The following is a 16,301-nucleotide window of genomic DNA, read 5'->3' as shown; positions in this document are numbered from 1 at the left end:
TTTGTCTAAGGAACCACAGATGAGATCAAGAGAAAAGTTCCATTCCCCCAAGAACAGAAACTGTTCATGCTTACAAGGGGGCAACTGAACAAACTTTAACCTTCTATATCAATTCCCGTCTCACCACCTACTCTAGAGGTGATCACTGCAGGGAGAAGTCAGGCACGTCAGTGGAGTTGAATGTAAGGGATACTTGCATTCCACAGTCCATCTTGTACTTATGCAGTATAAAGGGGACTTTGTAGTTCACGGTGTCACCTTTCTACAGCATGAAATTCACTTCCATCTTGTTTGAGTGAACTTCACCCTCCTCAGCCCCCCTTTCCCATTCGTTGCTAGGTAGCAAGGTCAATGTACAAAGAGCAGCTTTTTCCTTTCTAACCAGCCTCCTCCTGCCGGGGTCATGAAGTGTCTCTGATCATGACATTATATTTCTCTGGCACCTTTCATCCCAGATGATCCCATATGCTTCAGACTTCAAGTCCCATATGAACTACACTGAGGGATCCCTTCACTCATCCTGACATCTTCTCTGCATCTTGGGAGGTTGCTTAGCCAGCAGATTTTGCTTATGGCATCTTTCCCAGTAGGAAGGGCCAACCCCAGATGTCCTGATTCCCAGTCCAAATCCCAGGAATACACAAGAGACCTTCTTCTAAGGTTTGGATTCATCCATAAAGAAACAGAAACGAGCCCTTTCCCTTATGAGGGCTTCTGTCTTATGGAATCCCACAGGCATCTGCCTGGAGAGCATTAAACACATCCCACCAGGAACTTCCTTCATAGGAAATGAATTCGATATTTCACATTCTCTTGGATCATTTCTGAAAAGATCTATCTGACATAAATCACAGTGTTTGTATTTCACGTGTTGAGTGGCTTTTAATTTAGCATATGGATGCAAGTGGAGCAATGGCAGAGGGACTCTCTGCAGAGTTGCTAGGGAGCAAGGCAGTCAAAGGTTTCCAGATTCTCCTGAGTATACTGTCATCTCTGCTGGTTAGTGGGAGGAGGGAGATAGCAACATCCTTACACTTTCCATTCCACTTGGAGAGAGGGATCTTCCATTTCTACAGTGCCTTGCAGGTCAAAGGATCCCAACTAATGAAGTACAGCTGCCTCTGAGGTGGAACACGGCTGAACAGAAAGTCCTATCAAATACATGTTCCTAGTATCACACAGAAGTGCTACCCTACAGTATAGGACAGGAACTAAAGACTACCAAAGCCAATCACCTGGAAAGTCCTGGACAGTTTTCCACTCAGGAGCAGACAGCTCACTGTGCAGCTGGTTTCCCTATTCTCCATCCAGGGGGAAGGGAACAGCATGTCTTAGATGTGCCAAGATGATGCTTAGGCATGAGTAAACAGACTGGCACTTGGCATTCAAGAGGGGCAGCTACTGGCCTCAGAACCCACTTGCAGTGGGAAGTGACCAAGCAAAGCAGAGGGGCTCCATGCTCAGTGGATCCATTTTGCTAATGCTTCTCATTTATTATTTATTGCATTTTGTGGTATAGTCATGTAAAATCCTATATTAAAGCAGGTTATAAATAGACAAGAGCAACAGCTATGGTGGAGCCTGCTTCAGAGCTGGTTATAGCACCATCTGTTAAGGATTTATTACTGCCATTTCCCAGAATGACTTTTTAATAACTTATTAAGTTTATGGAGGAATGATTAATAAATATCAATAGCGAAACGGGGCCCTATGCTTCAGCCACTGGGAAATACCCCCAAGATTATGTACAATCTCAGGGCCTGTCTTCAGCACAGGAGCAGGGTGCTTGTGGTTCCTGCTCCTGCTACCAACCCCAACTTCAAGCAGATTCCACTGGGTGGCGTTTTCACAAGGCTTCTCCACAGCAGCCAAGGACAATGGCCCCGGCAGATGGTGCTGATCTCTGGTAAGCAATTTGTGCTAAGGAACAAGATCCTGATTTCAAGAAAGCATCCCTAGGGTAGTGAACAAGACACAGAGAGCCTGACTTGTTTCCAAACTGAAAAATCGCTCCCAGTTCTTTGACGCGTCTGAAACTTGGTTTAATATTTAGGGCGCTACTCAGTGCTGGTGGAAGATGCTGGGCTGACAGCCCCAGAAGACTGAAGTTCTGTGTCTCTACAAAACATGAGCTTCCCCTCTAGCTGCCCTTGCCAAGGTCCTGTAGCCCTACCTCAGGGAGAGAGGAGAGTTCAGTCATGGAACATTTGCTTTCTGGCTGAGATAAATCCACTGGAACCTTTACACTGGCCATTTGTACGATATGGATCCATACCCCACTAGCACAGGACCAACCCCCCCTTACCAAACCTGTTTACCAGAGAGCCAATTACGGATAGGCAGATAGAAAGCTTCGGTGGGTTCTAACTTGGGCCGATTCAAAGTAGTGAGAGTTACATGTTGCAGTTAAGGCTGCAGTCAGGTTCAGCACTCCACTGTGCTTGGAGCTGTACAACATGGAACATGAGATCTCTTCCCTGAGGAGCTGATAGTCAAAACAAGATAAGTGAGAGGGGGCTACAATTGGGTATATACAACTATATGTGTGACCATTTTTTTTAAGAGTCAAAAATAAAGAAACTCTCTCCAAATGCTTCTCAGTCTAGCACTCAGCACCTCGAGGCACTGCTTCGTAGCCCATTATCAATTTTCTGAGTTAACCTGTGCCTGATTCTTTAAAAACAATATTATTTCCAAAAAGGGTCTGGGGCAGGAACAAAAACACACAGAAGACTGCTAGGTTTCCATAGGAAAAAAATCTTTTATTTAACAATATATCAGTTTCCATCATGACTCCATGGAATTCAGAGTTCCATATACTGATTATTGATGATATGATACTGGGTGAAAGCAGCTGTGGTAAAGGCAAAGAAATAAAAAAAGGAACATGACAGAACAAAAGATACATGGTTTGGGTGAGTATGACCAATAGATTGCAGGACTCTGGGTCGTGGCCCAAAAGCCAAACCAAAACTTAACATATGGATGGAACATGATTAGAAACCAAGAGATGATCAACCAAGCCAGTGAAATACTTGCCCATTGACTACCTTGCTCTAGGGCAGGGAGAAATACTCTGCACCTTGCAATTCATCATGAGGGTAGGAAGGGGAAAAATAATTCATGAGAAGAGGCACTCTCATTTTGGAGTGTTTCTCAGATCAAGTCATCCGTTGCCTGCCAAAGAGAGGCCTGAACGGATGGGCTCTCTTTGGAGAAGCTGGAAAGAAGGTGAGGTACTTTAATTCTGGTAATGAAGGCAAAATGTGTAAACACTCATTAGCCCTGCGGCTGGTAGAGCACCTGTACTCTCTGCATACAGATGAGGATATCAGTTACAGCAGCAGGACAGGACAGCACAGCACTGCAGCCTGACCACTAATCTAGTCCCAGAACGTGTTTGTGAATCACCCTCCTTTGTCTGGTTCACTGGACACTCCAGAAATGCACGAGGATGACTTGCTACCTCGGATCCTTTGAAGTTGGAAGTACTCTGCTAGCAGCATCAGCTGTAGGGGCAAGGAAGAGCTTGAGGTGCAGGAAGGAAAGGCGAGAGCATGAGCCAGCCAGAATGCCTGTGAGACCATACTGACTGTTACTGCTCCAGCATAGATGGGCAAAGGCAGCTGAGGACAGTAGCGCCACTTGGTTAATCACATGACGGGAAGTACCCAAACTTAGGAAAATGAAGGAAGTTTAACTTGCTGCTGAATACTGGATTGTGGTGTTTAATGAGATGACCCCAAATGTGCACATGGCTGTGATGCATGGGCTCATCTTGCATACCAGGGTGTATTTGCATACACACAGTGGGTACACCCCCCACGAACGTGTACCTGTTTTACAACTCTGAATGTGGAAGCACACTACGTTACCGGGTGTGTTTGCGCGTGCCACTGCCATGGAGAGCAATGGCCTCCCTTGACCCTTTTCACCTCATCAACTTATTTAACATTCCAGAGAACCTGGTACTGCAGCATCCACCTCACATGATCTCATTGTGTTGATAATAATGCAGAAGGATTTTGGCATAACTAACTGACCAGCAGCTGTAATACACAGGGCAGTCACCACAGACTCAGTCCCTTGGAGACAGACCTACTAGTCCTCTTCCATCCCTGAACCACCTGCAATTCATGATGTGACAGCAGTGCTGGAAATGGCTTCCATGAGGCACATGCACATCTCCCCCCCATGGCACTAACCTCTGGTGCTTTCCCGCTCATTCACTTTAATTAAGCAGAGTGCACTTCTTTGACATGAAGGCATCAGGCACAGTAAGGGGAGGTGGGGAGAGTTTAGCTTTCACCTTATCAACTACAAAGAAGACAGGGTGGGTTAACATTCCACCCCAGCACTGAGAACTCACACATCACGAGGTAGGCCCCACAAATTCATGAGTCTGGCTTAAATCTTCTTAAAAAGGGTGGGGCGGGAGTTTACCAACTGCTTTTAGAGCCTTTAGAGCAGTGGTTCTAAACTGTGGGTCATGACTCCATTTTAATGGGGTCACCAGGGCTGGGCTTAGATTTTCTGGGGCCTGGGGTTGAAGCTGAAGCCCGAGCCCCACCGTCTGGGGCTGAAGCCAAAGCCTGAGACTTCAACCCTGGGTGGTGGGGTCATGTTACAAGCCCCCTTTGGCCCCCCACGTGGGATAGTGGGGTTTGGGTAGGCTCAAGCTTCAGTCCCTCTTTCTTGGGGTCATGTAGTAATTTTTGTTGTCAGAAGGCATCACGGTGCAATGAAGACCCCATTCCCTAATTCTCCATGGCTCCAACCAAAGTGCGTGCGCACACACACCCTTTAGCTGATGAGCCTCCTGGATTTGATTGCTGTATGACAATGTTTTACACCCGTTCTTGCAGTTATTTTTTTTTTTTAGTTCTCATTTCTTTTTCTAAGAAAAAGCACCAGAAAATAATTCAGAGTTATACAAACATCTTTACATTATTTCTTCCAAAAAAGACTAGTATTTACACACACACACAAAAAAAACAAAAACAAACACCTTCAATTCTTTCAGTGAAAAGACCAAAGGAATACTCAGTTTAGGACCCAGCAGACTGAGGTGTAGCAAGATTACAGTTCAAGATTTCCACCCCTGGACATGGTTACAAGTTTTTTCAGCTGCCCACAGCTAGAGAAGTTAGTTACATTTATGGGGGTTATGACAAGCAACCCACATTTTGTGATGATGGGTGGTTTTGACCTTTCATTAGCAGTTGACTACTAAATTTAAAATTCCAGAAAAGCGGGGGAGGGGCGAGCAGACAGTCGCTGCAATTCGGGGCAGTAATCACATTGGAGAGCTCTAACAATAAACGATGGAATAATTGTATTTATCTACTTTGGTATAAACATCTGGCAGGCCCCTTGTGTCTCCTAGCCCTTCCCATCAAGCGTGCCCCCAGCTTGACCATCGAAATCTCAAACCACTGCCAATCACGCCTTTCCAGGCTGAGAGGTGAAACCCCCTCGTAAACAAACGGTTCTTTAACAATGCACACAGGCTGGGCTGCCTTCTCCAGCGTTAGGAATCTCGATTGTTTTAGTTGCACCTGAAACAGGATGCTGATTTTTTGGGTTGGGGGGAATTTCTTTAAGGTTAGAATCTTTTCGCAATTTTACACAACAGCCTCAGTCATCCTCTGTGGAGTCCTGAAAAACCTGGACCTTGCCGACGACCTCAGCCGAGCAAGCCTCAAAGTGCCCTCTTGTCTAAGCCCTTTAGAAAACCCTTGGCAAAACACTGCCAAGCCTGGCAGCTATGCGGCACAGCATGGCATCCTGCACAGACCCCACAGCGGGGGAGAAAAGGTGCATTTGGGGAGGGAGCAAAACTGAAAGGTGCAAAATGAAACCTCTTTCCATCCTGCCATCTCTCAGGGGCTGGCGGCTGACCAGGTGCCCCTTCTGCTGTGTCTCGCCCAGAGCCCACAGGAGAACAATGGGATCAGGTTAAGTTCCCTGTGATTCTAAGGCTCTTCTCCCCGCACTGTGAAGGCAGCCATGACTCTAGTGGTTTATTGCCTTGCACTGTGCTGAGAAGTGTGAGGTTGGGGGCATCCTGCATGTTGCCACTGTCTGGGATTGGAGGAGAGAGAGAGAATGCTGCTCTGCCTTGACCCGAGCTCTCATTTTTCCATGTCTAAAAAACTAAACAATTGCTCTTTGATGCAGCCCCCAGGAGGCCACTTCTAGAGCACAGTGCCCGCTTTCCCCTCTGGAACTCAGTGGGCTCCACATCCCTCCTGGTTTTACAGATGCCTTATAGAAATAAGTGCCCTGGGTTAGAGGGAGAAGGCACAAGGCCAGGATTCAGGAGAGACTCCCTGTAATGAGATCAGGAAAGCGGAGTCCCCCAACGTATGCTGTACCTTGTGTTCCCTCTCCCTGCCTACTGATCTGTACCCGGAGTTGGGCCACATCTCCCCATGCTGCCTGCAGCCACGTGCTCATCATCCCCACCGCATGGCACGGTGGTTCTCTCCAGCTGTGCACTTCCAAACAGCCAATTCTGGGGCCACCAGTAAACATGAACAGTTGAATTCACATGAAAGAAACATGCAGGGAAAACAGAGGGAGCACTAGGGTACTAGCCCAGCACCTAAAGCAGAACCCAGCTTGGAGGCTGACATGGGTGCTGTGGGCCCCTGCCATGTCTTGACAGCCTCTGGTTCCCATAGTGCAGGTCTCCACCATGCAACAGTTGCAGCTCCAAAGATAAACAGTTTAAGACACTGTGCTCCAGTCAATTCCTTTCATGGATTTACAAATAGGATCCAGTAAACTAACAGATGACTACTATCTCCGCCCAGAAATGGGGCTGGGAAAGGCAGATGGCAGCAGCCCCCATGCTCTTGGGGGCAGCCTCAGGGTGAGTCCAATGGACTGAATGACTCTTAAGTACCGTGCCTACCAGAGCAGGCCCTTCATGGGGGGATGATGACTCTTCCCCTGCTCCATACCTGAATCTATCACAGAGAGGACAGAAGGAAAAGGGACTTTCTGTCTCTTTGAAATACCTTCACTATTTGGTTCAAGGATAAATTAAAGAATGGCTTCCCCCACAAGTTCTACCCACCTCAGACTCTACTTCCTCCAAAGCAGCCACTTCCCAAAGAAAAGGCAAGCAACAACAGCAACTCTCTCACTCCCCACCCATTCTCATGCATGAGGTGGAGGCAGCATCAGAAGGGTCAGAAAACCCCCCTCCCAGGGACAGATGCCAAGGCAGCCACAGAAGATCACAGAAGCACTGGCTCTCACCTCATTATCACATCACACTCACTTAAGACAACTATTCTTGTAGGCCTCAGCTTGAGAACGGTGTCCAATTCTGGGCACCACACTTTAAGAAAGAGTGAGAGTCCAGAGCACAGCAACAAAAATGATAAAAGGGTTAAGAGACGTGACCTATGAGGAAAGGTTAAAAAAAATTGGGTTTGTTTAGTCTTGAGAAAAGACGGCTGGGGTGAGGAGGACCGACAACAGTCTTCAGATATGTGAAAGGCTGTTACAATTGTTCTCCATGTCCACTGAAGTAGGACAAGCAGTAATGGGCTTAAACTGCACTAGGGAGATTCAGGTTAAATGTTAGGAAAACCTTCTTAACGATAAGGGTAATTAAACTCTGGAATAGGCTCCCACGGGTCGTTGCGGAATCCCCCATCGTTGTCTAACGTGTTCCTAATAGTCCTCTGAACACCTGCGAGGGACGGTCTAGGTTTACTTGGTCTTGCTTCAGCAAAGGGGGGCTACACTTGCCCTCTCGAGTCCCTTTCAACTCTACATTTTATGAGATGTTGGGAAATCCCCCCAAAGGACAGACTGGAACGAGCCACCCACCCCTTGAACACAAACAAGGTCAGCATGGCAGGACCTTCTCAAAGATGCTCCAAGATCCCAGTCATGGCCTCAAACACTGCCACTCAGTCATGTTACTACTAGCTCTGGGGCCATAACATGCAAGGAACTGCAGTATTCTTGTGAAGGTTCTCTCTGTACTGCAGGACACAGCCACTCCTGTCCTGCAAGATGGGACACATGCATACACGAAGGGAGCCAGATAGGGTGATCTGTCACCTGGTAATCAGGAGGATGGTGCAGGGTCTTTGACTGGTGCTCATGCCATGACAACAGCAATCAATAGCGTTTGCTGAAGCTATCAAGGAGCTAAGCCCCGCTTCTAGTGTTGAATGAATGGCTTTGCTCTTAGAGGGCCAGCCAATCACAAGATTTGTTTTCCCCCTTCTGCACAAGATTCCTGCAGTGGTAGCATGGAATAGACAGCTGCTCCTAATGCTATAGGTAGAGGCCTCAGTAATGATGATTAAGGGCTACTCTTTCAGGGTTAGGCTACCCCTCCCTACCAAAAACGTATCTGGGAGTGACTCAGCAATGGGTGGAAAAAAGCCAGCTCCCAGAACACAAAGGAAAGGACTCATCTTGGATAAGCCAAATCCTTGCTTTTCAGAAACAGAAGGGAAAGGAAATGAGCCATTCAGCCATGAGCTTAGTGTAGGATGTGCCCAGGGCTGGTGCAACCATTTAGGCGGACTAGGTGGTTGCCTAGAGCGACGAGATTTGAGGCACCAAAAAGCACCCACCCAATTTTTTTTAAATGGTTAAGCAGCTGCTGCTGCTGGGACAGAGAGGGAGTCTGAGCTGCCCGTGGTAGCCGGCAGCCCAGGGTGTCCCTCGGGTCAGTGCGCCGCAGCAGCAGCCCGCAATCCAGGGTGTCTCCTGGGTCAGGGCGCCTCCGTGGCAGCCCGCATCCACGGTGTCCCCCGGGTCAGCACGCCGCTGCGGGCAAGCCCAGGGTGTCCCCCGGGTCAGGGCGCCGCCGCGGCAGCCCGCAATCCAGGGTGTGCCCCGGGTCAGGGCGCCGCCGCGGCAGCCAGCAGCCCAGGGTGTCCCCCGGGTCAGGGCGCCGCCCCGGCAGCCCGCAATCCAGAGTGTGCCCCGGGTCAGGGCGCCGCCGCGGCAGCCCGCAATCCAGGGTGTGCCCCGGGTCAGGGCGCCGCCGCGGCAGCCAGCAGCCCAGGGTGTCCCCCGGGTCAGGGCGCCGCCCCGGCAGCCGGCAGCCCAGGGTGTCCCCCGGGTCAGGGCGCCGCCCCGGCAGCCGGCAGCCCAGGGTGTCCCCCGGGTCAGGGCGCCGCCCCGGCAGCCGGCAGCCCAGGGGCGGGGGTCCCCTGGCCCAGGGAAACCCCGGACTGCCGGCTGCCGCGGAGGCGCACTGACCCTGGGTCAGGGCGCCGCTGCGGCAGCCAGCAGTCCTGGGTGTCCGGAAGGGGCGGCAGGCAGCTCCCGTGGAGCTGCTGCAGTCATGCCTGCGGACGGTCAGCTGCTCACGCGGCTCCAGTGGACCTCCCGCAGACACCACTGCGGCAGCTCTACCGGAGCCGTGGGACCAGCGCGCGGGGCAGTGAAACTGCCGTCTGCCTAGGGCGCTCAAAACCCTAGCGCCGGTCCTGGATGTGCCACAGCAAGAAACTTAGCAAGTCTCTGCCTTCACCTCCCGAAGGGCCTGCACAAAGAGCATGACCAGCCAGGGTGACAGTACAATGGTTAAAACAAGCCTCATACCTGGCAGTCACTAGGGAAATGTGTAAGAGTTCTAGAAACAAGAGGGTCAGCAGGAGAAGAGGCCCAGCTGCTCTCTGTGGAAGGGGTGAGGCTTCTGGGGTACATGGGGGCCTAAACGGCCTATGAGCTTACTCAGAATACCAACCTCCCCAGAACAGCCTAACTGCTGTGGTCAGTGAATATCTGCCCACTCCCAATATCGATGCAGTTTGCTTTCTCTTCCTCCTAGCCACCTTCTCCTGCTCTCTTCACACTTGCTCTAGCCTCCTGAGAATGTATCAAGTACGGGCTTCAGAGCAGGCATGACTCACTTCGTTTCCTGTCCAAATGGAAGCTCTGTGGCCTGAACCCAAAGAACAAACCGGCTTCAGGATCTGCTGAAATGACAGAGCCAAGAATGAAGCCTGTGACTAAGTTACAGAATGCTCCCACCCTTTTCTCTCAGCCCAGTCCCAGATCCAGCCTGACTGAGGCTATCAGTGAATGCTGTCCTACTGCCCTCTCCCTGATGTTGGAGAAAATAGCTCAGCCTCTGTCCTAGGAAATGAGATCGGGAGAGGGACACGCTATGAGGAAGACACAACTTTGGAGGAGTTCCCACAAAGGTTACTGTCTTGTGGAAGGGGAGGAGGCTCCTGGCTCTGGGTGGCATGGGGTACAGCCCTGGATTCTCTCACGCACTGAACATTTGAGTTATATTTTTCCTCTTCTTCCCGCCCCATTTAAGCAGATAAACAAGAGTCGACTGCTGCACACCGAACACAAAAGTTTAAAATGGCAAGGACAGCAGAAGGTAAGAGTTCGTGTTCTGGCAGAGCATGGCCAGGGGATTGGCATGGCAGAGGGAGAAGAGCATGCCAGAAGGCTGCAGTTGGTGGCTCAGAATCCCACCAATATTTCACAAAAATAAAAACATTACAAAAGTTAAAAAATAATTATAATAATAATAGTAGGTTGGGTTTGTCAGCCTCCTCCCTGCATAGGGTCTACGTCCTTGGCACGCCTACGCAAAGTGCTGCCACAAGCTGCTCATTCCTCAGGTGAGTGGAGGTTCTTCTCTAGGGCTCACAAGTTAATCCGACTCCTTGGACAATCCTGGACCAAAGCAACAACCGGCACAGCCCCAAACATAAGAATTCTTAACATAATATAGATAGAAAAGCTGAAAGGGACATCTCCAAAACAAGAGGGGGCAGAGTTTTGTGGTATCACCAGGGGCATCAGAGTGAGGAAAGGCACAGCGCCCACACACAATGGCTGCTGTGCGCAGCTAGGGCCATATCACGGCTAGATGCGTCTAGAGTCAGGATGCAGTCTGAAGCAGGAAGAGGATGCTGAAGGCCCACCCTCGAGTCTTGGGATTACAAAAGCTGAGAACTACAAAACTAAATACAAAGGGGAAAACAGAGCGAGAGCGTGCGAGCGATCCACTATCTGGTGCGAGACCCTTGCGCTCCCCTGGTCTTGCCATGGGGTCCATTTCACTTCCTCCCTCACAGAGCGAGCACACTAGCGGGGAGAGCCAGCGGCTGCCCCCAGGGCCCTCAGCTCTCTAGTGCTCTTGCATTGGTAGGTTGCCGAGACTGCTCCTCAGACCTTGTAGTAGATGTTGGCTGGGCTCTGAGGGGGCATCTCCTGGACAATGTAGACGGGGTGCCCATAGTCCCCGCTCACCTTCTCATAGTGAGGGCAGTAGTTATTTTCTGTAGTCCGTAAAGGGATGATGATATCGCTGGGTTCTGAACCTGCATTACCGCTGCACTTGGGACTGGCCAAGGTGCTAAGGGACAAGGCTGCTGCCCGCTGCTGGGTGTGCTTCCGGTGCCGCTTGCGGATCTTGATCAGGAGGACAACAAGGAAGATGATGATGAGGATGAAGATGACACAGCCAGCACCAATTGCAGCAAATACTGCCACCTTAGAGCTGAAAAATCCATCACTGCTACCTTGGGTGTTCTGCCCATCTTGGTTAACGGAGCCTGGGGCATGAGGGAGAAAACAAGATGGATTAAACTGAGGAAATGACGTTTCTCCTCAAACATTTAGTCATCCTCCCTTCTACCTTGGGGAACCTGGGCTCTTTTCTTGCTTAAGCTACAAAAATAATTTACATGGTCTCAGCCTAATCCTCTTGCTCCACTTCAAAGACACCACACCCAATTTAGCAAGGGGGAGCTGCAAATCAGGGAGAAGGTACACTGGTAGAGCTTTGAGGAAGAAGCTTGTACGCCTACCAGCACTTGGCCCAGCTCCAAATTCACCCATCTGCAAAAGGAAAAGGAAACTCAGTTCACTAATGTGCTGCAAGGGCAACTGAAAAGTAGCTATTATGGGATGGAACAGAAGAGAAGGTTAAGATACAAGACTGGACATAACCCAAGAGGCAGAGGAAGAGCGCTTACCAGTTGATTTGAGGGGATAGGGATTGAAGTTCAGTCTAAGGCTTGGTCTAAACTTAAAAGTTATGTCAATGTAGCTACAATGGTCTAGGGTGTGAAAAAAAATCCCCGACCAACAATTATGCTGACATAGCCCTCAGTGTAGACACAACTATGTCGACAGCAGAGTGCTTCTGTCAATATAGCTAACATCATTCTGAGAGGTGGTTTTCCTACAACAAAAAACCCATCTGCCGGTGTAGGCTATGTCTAGCCTGGTATAGCCCCATAGTGTAGACATAGCCTGTGTCAGCATAGGGTATGTCTAAACTATGGAGCCTAACTACTTGGTTCCATACTACCCCCAGATTTGAGGGCACACCAAGGGGCTGGCAAGACCTCAAGGGCCCCCACTCTGCTGTATTTGCATCTCCAACCCTTACAGATGGTAGTCAGCAGCACAGCCCTTTCTCCGAGTGAACTGAGATAGCAGAGGAAACATCCCGGCTAGTGGGAGCATCAGACCCATTGATTCCAGGAGGAGGAATGGGTATATTCTGAAGGGACTCCAGCACAGCGTATCTTCTTTCACTTTGCATGTACTGGGTTCCTCATCTACATAACCCCTATTACTCAGTCTCAAGAAGCAATGCAATCTCAGGATACGTTTACACTGCAAGTGAAGATGTGATCGTAGCACGGGTAAGACTACTCGTGTTATCCAAACTAGCTAGATTAAAGCTAACAATAGCAGTGCAGAAACAGTGGCACAGGCTAGCCACTAGAATAGAATATTTACTCAGGCTCCCTAGAGGGCCTGTACTCTGGTTGCTAGTTTGTGCTGAAGCCTATGCCACCAGGTCTACACAGCGATTGTTAGCTTTAATCTAGCCAGCACAAGTAATGCAGGTGTGCCTGCTCATTCTACAATCACAGCTTCACTGGCAGTGTAGACATACCGTAAGAGAGAAACCTTGGACACTCTCAGACATTGTCGTCCCATTGTTGCCCCCTTTCCTCACCCTAATCTTACATCCTCTCTTTTCACATTTTCCTGACTGGCCTGGAGACAGATGGCTGTTCATATCCAGTCCGTAATCAGAATGAACTCCAGGAGTCCCTGCTCCCCCCACAAGACTACAGAGCTCTACTGAAAGTGGGTTCTGATGCTGTAGACCTGCCATATCCTGTAACTGCCCCTCACCTCCCTCTAACCCCCTGTCCAAGGCAGCTCCAGACCCCTGAGGGGAGCAGTTTGGCTGCCTGTCTGTATCACAGATGGAGAAACAAGCAGCTTTCCCCCACTTCATCAGATTCCATTTCTCTCTCTCAGCAGGGACAGGAACTCAGGAAACCACCTTCAAAGGCCTTTCACCCAGGCATGGCTCAAAAATCCAGGCAACCTCTATTCTTCCAATACCTCCAACTCTGCCTCAACAAACTGTCAAACAACAACCAATACAGAGGACAGCAACAGGAGAGTGCTAAAGGAAAACTCCCCCTGCTTAAGACAATGGGGAGCTGAAAAGGCAGCTCCAGGAACTTTCCTTCGGAGTCCAAGTCCATTCTGCCACTGTTCTGGACTTTGGCAGCATCTCACTGTCTATGCCCCTACCAAACAGAGGCTGAGCAGTGACATCAAGAGATGCCTGGTGAGGGAACCCCAGATGAGGAGTCTACAGGAATCTGTGCAGAGAGCTTGCAGATGTCTGATCTAACTCCCTGCTCTAAGGTATCTCGATTTCTCTGGACTCTTAGAACTGAACTGGGCTTGGCTCCTCTGGCAAACAGTAGCTGGTCTCAGCCCCACTTCCCTGGCCCCACTAAAAGCACTACTGTTTTTCCTCTCTTTCCTAAAATGCACAGACAAACCTACCTGGCTTCCCAGGATCCTCCACCACAGGGACCTTGTGGCGTGGACTCTGTGTGGCTATTTTCACTGTATTGTCAGATTCCTTGCTGGGCCGACTGGTTGTGAGCTGCTCTGGGATCACAGCATTTGGATCTGTGAAAAAGAAAGACTGGATGAGAAATCTGCTTCCAGGCGCTAGATTACAACATCAAGAGCTGTAGCTCTTCCTCCACCATCAGTCACTTAAACATCACTCCTTACCCTGGTATCTGAGGGCCTATGTCAAATGATGTTCAGAAAGGTGTTGCAGCACAGCACTGCATGTGCATAAGTGCACTGCGGCAGGAGTCTGGGCTGGCCCTGTGCAAGGGCTACATGCTTGTATGGGCAGGAGGAAGGAATCCGAGACACAGGGGCAAGGGATTGATGGGTAAGAGTGGGAGGCTTGGTAAAGAGGCTTAGGAACACTGGGTACATTTCCCTACTATGTATGGAGGGGCAAGCATTCCCCTTGGTTTTAAACATGCACTCTGCTTCTCGTGTCCCCCAGGTCCAACGCTGAGTGCTAGGCTAACCACACAGAAAAAGGGCCAGAGGGAACCAGAGTGATACAAGGCTTCTCTCCCTTGTTCAAACAACCAGTGTCCAGGACTCTGGGCCTGAATTGCCCCTTGTGTTCTATTGCACCAGCAAGCATGATTCCTGGAGGCCGGCACAGGTCCTGCCTTGGTTCTGCATTCGAGGCACTTCCTTTTAACTAGAGGATGTATGATGGTTTGAGGTTAAGTCCCACATTTGAACGTCATTCTCTAATCAGGTTTCAGAGTGGTAGCTGTGTTAGTCTGTATCAGCAAAAACAACGAGGAGTCCTTGTGGCACCTTAGAGACTAACACAGTCATTTAGGCATAAGCTTTTGTGGTCTAGAACCCACTTCATCAGATGCATGGAGTGGAAAATACAGGAGCAGGTATAAATACATGAGAGGATGGGGGTTGCTTTACCAAGTGTGAGGTCAGTCTAAGGAGATAAATCAATTAACAGTAGGATACCAAGAGAGGAAAAATAACTTTTGAAATGGTAAGAGAGTGGCCCAGCTTCATGTTGGAGTCTGTTTTTGAAGTTTTTTTTGTTGAAGAATTGCCACTTTTAGGTCTGTTATTGAGTGACCAGAGAGACTGAAGTGCTCTCCTACTGGTTTTTCAATGTTATGATTCCTGATGTCAGATTTGTGTCCATTTATTCTATTGCATAGAGACTGTCTGGTTTGGCCAATGTACATGGCAGAGGGGCATTGCTGGCACATATCACGTTGGAGATGTGCAGGCGAATGAGCCCCGGATGGCGTGGCTGATATGGTTAGGTCCTATGATGGTGTCCAAAAACAGACTCCAACATGAAGCTGCAGAACTGGAATTAATCTGCAAACTGGATACCATCAAATTAGGCCTGAATAAAGACTGGGAGTGGCTGGGTCATTACAAAACCTAAACTTAATCTCCCCAATATTAATTTCTCCCTACTGTTACTCACACCTTCTTGTCAACTGTCTGTAATGGGCCACTCTCTTACCACTTCAAAAGCTATTTTTCCTCCCTCTGTATCCTGCTGTTAATTGATTTATCTCCTTAGACTGACCTCACATGTGGTAAAGCAACCCCCATCCTTTCATGTATTTATATCTGCTCCTGTATTCTTCACTTCATGCATCCGATGAAGTGGGTTCTACACCACGAAAGCATATGCCCAAATAAGTCTGTTAGTCTCTAAGGTGCTACAAGGACTCTTCGTTATTTTTATTCTCTAATCAGTCTTTGTGGTCTCCTCCACATTACCCCTTTATGAAGGGAATGCTCTCCCTGAATGAATTTGTAAGGCTATTACTGTTTCCTCCTTCTAATCCCTCCACTAGACTCACCTCTGCTGTGACACTCACAAGAAACTAACCAGGCAACAATAATTTAGTTAGAAGTCAAGAAGAGTGATGTGACTGAAATGTAAGACAACTCAGAACCATCACGACCCCCAAGTTGTGCAAGTCACTAACCTAAGGTGAGGCATGATCTTATCTTCATTATGCTCCTCCCTCACCTCATCTCATCCTCCATTACATTCAGTAATTGTTTACAAGGAGGGCTCTGAGGCAACACTGTATTTTCATGCGTGCACAAGGCACCCAGCACAATGGGGCCCCAATCCCATTTGAGGATTCTTGGTGTGACCACAATACAGCATAGTATCAGCTGCCTCACAGATCGACAGAGGGTGGTGGACGGTGGTTTCACACAGGCACCCCTTCCCAAGCGCAGTACATGTTAAAAGGTAAGACTGAAAACTAGATTGCTTTTCTCAAGAACACTCAAACATTTCTCCTGAACTCTGTCCAGAACCCAGCTCTGCCTGGAGGGTTCTGCACCTCACAGGGCTGGCCTAGGAAGCCAAGGGGTTACATGCTGCGAAAGGAGGCCTGGACTGGGCCATATCT

At 49.2% G+C, this 16,301-nt stretch overlaps 1 protein-coding gene across 1 annotated transcript in view; it reads right to left on the bottom strand.

Moving 5' to 3' along the window:
- Positions 1–9,413: 9,413 nt before the first annotated feature.
- EFNB1 (ephrin B1) overlaps positions 9,414–16,301 on the bottom strand; it is a 135,336-nt gene continuing 128,448 nt past the window's right edge. Inside the window, exons 4-5 of the mRNA XM_030576397.1 lie at positions 13,843–13,971; positions 9,414–11,567 (exon numbers count right to left, since the gene is read on the bottom strand). Coding sequence (XP_030432257.1) covers positions 11,179–11,567; positions 13,843–13,971 — 518 coding nt within the window. The 3' untranslated portion in view covers positions 9,414–11,178. The remainder of the gene's footprint in view (positions 11,568–13,842; positions 13,972–16,301) is intronic.

The sequence above is a fragment of the Gopherus evgoodei genome, chromosome 9 (assembly GCF_007399415.2).
Source record: "Gopherus evgoodei ecotype Sinaloan lineage chromosome 9, rGopEvg1_v1.p, whole genome shotgun sequence".
Taxonomy (NCBI): Eukaryota; Metazoa; Chordata; order Testudines; family Testudinidae; genus Gopherus; species Gopherus evgoodei.
This window is presented reverse-complemented; position numbering and strand designations above follow the sequence as displayed.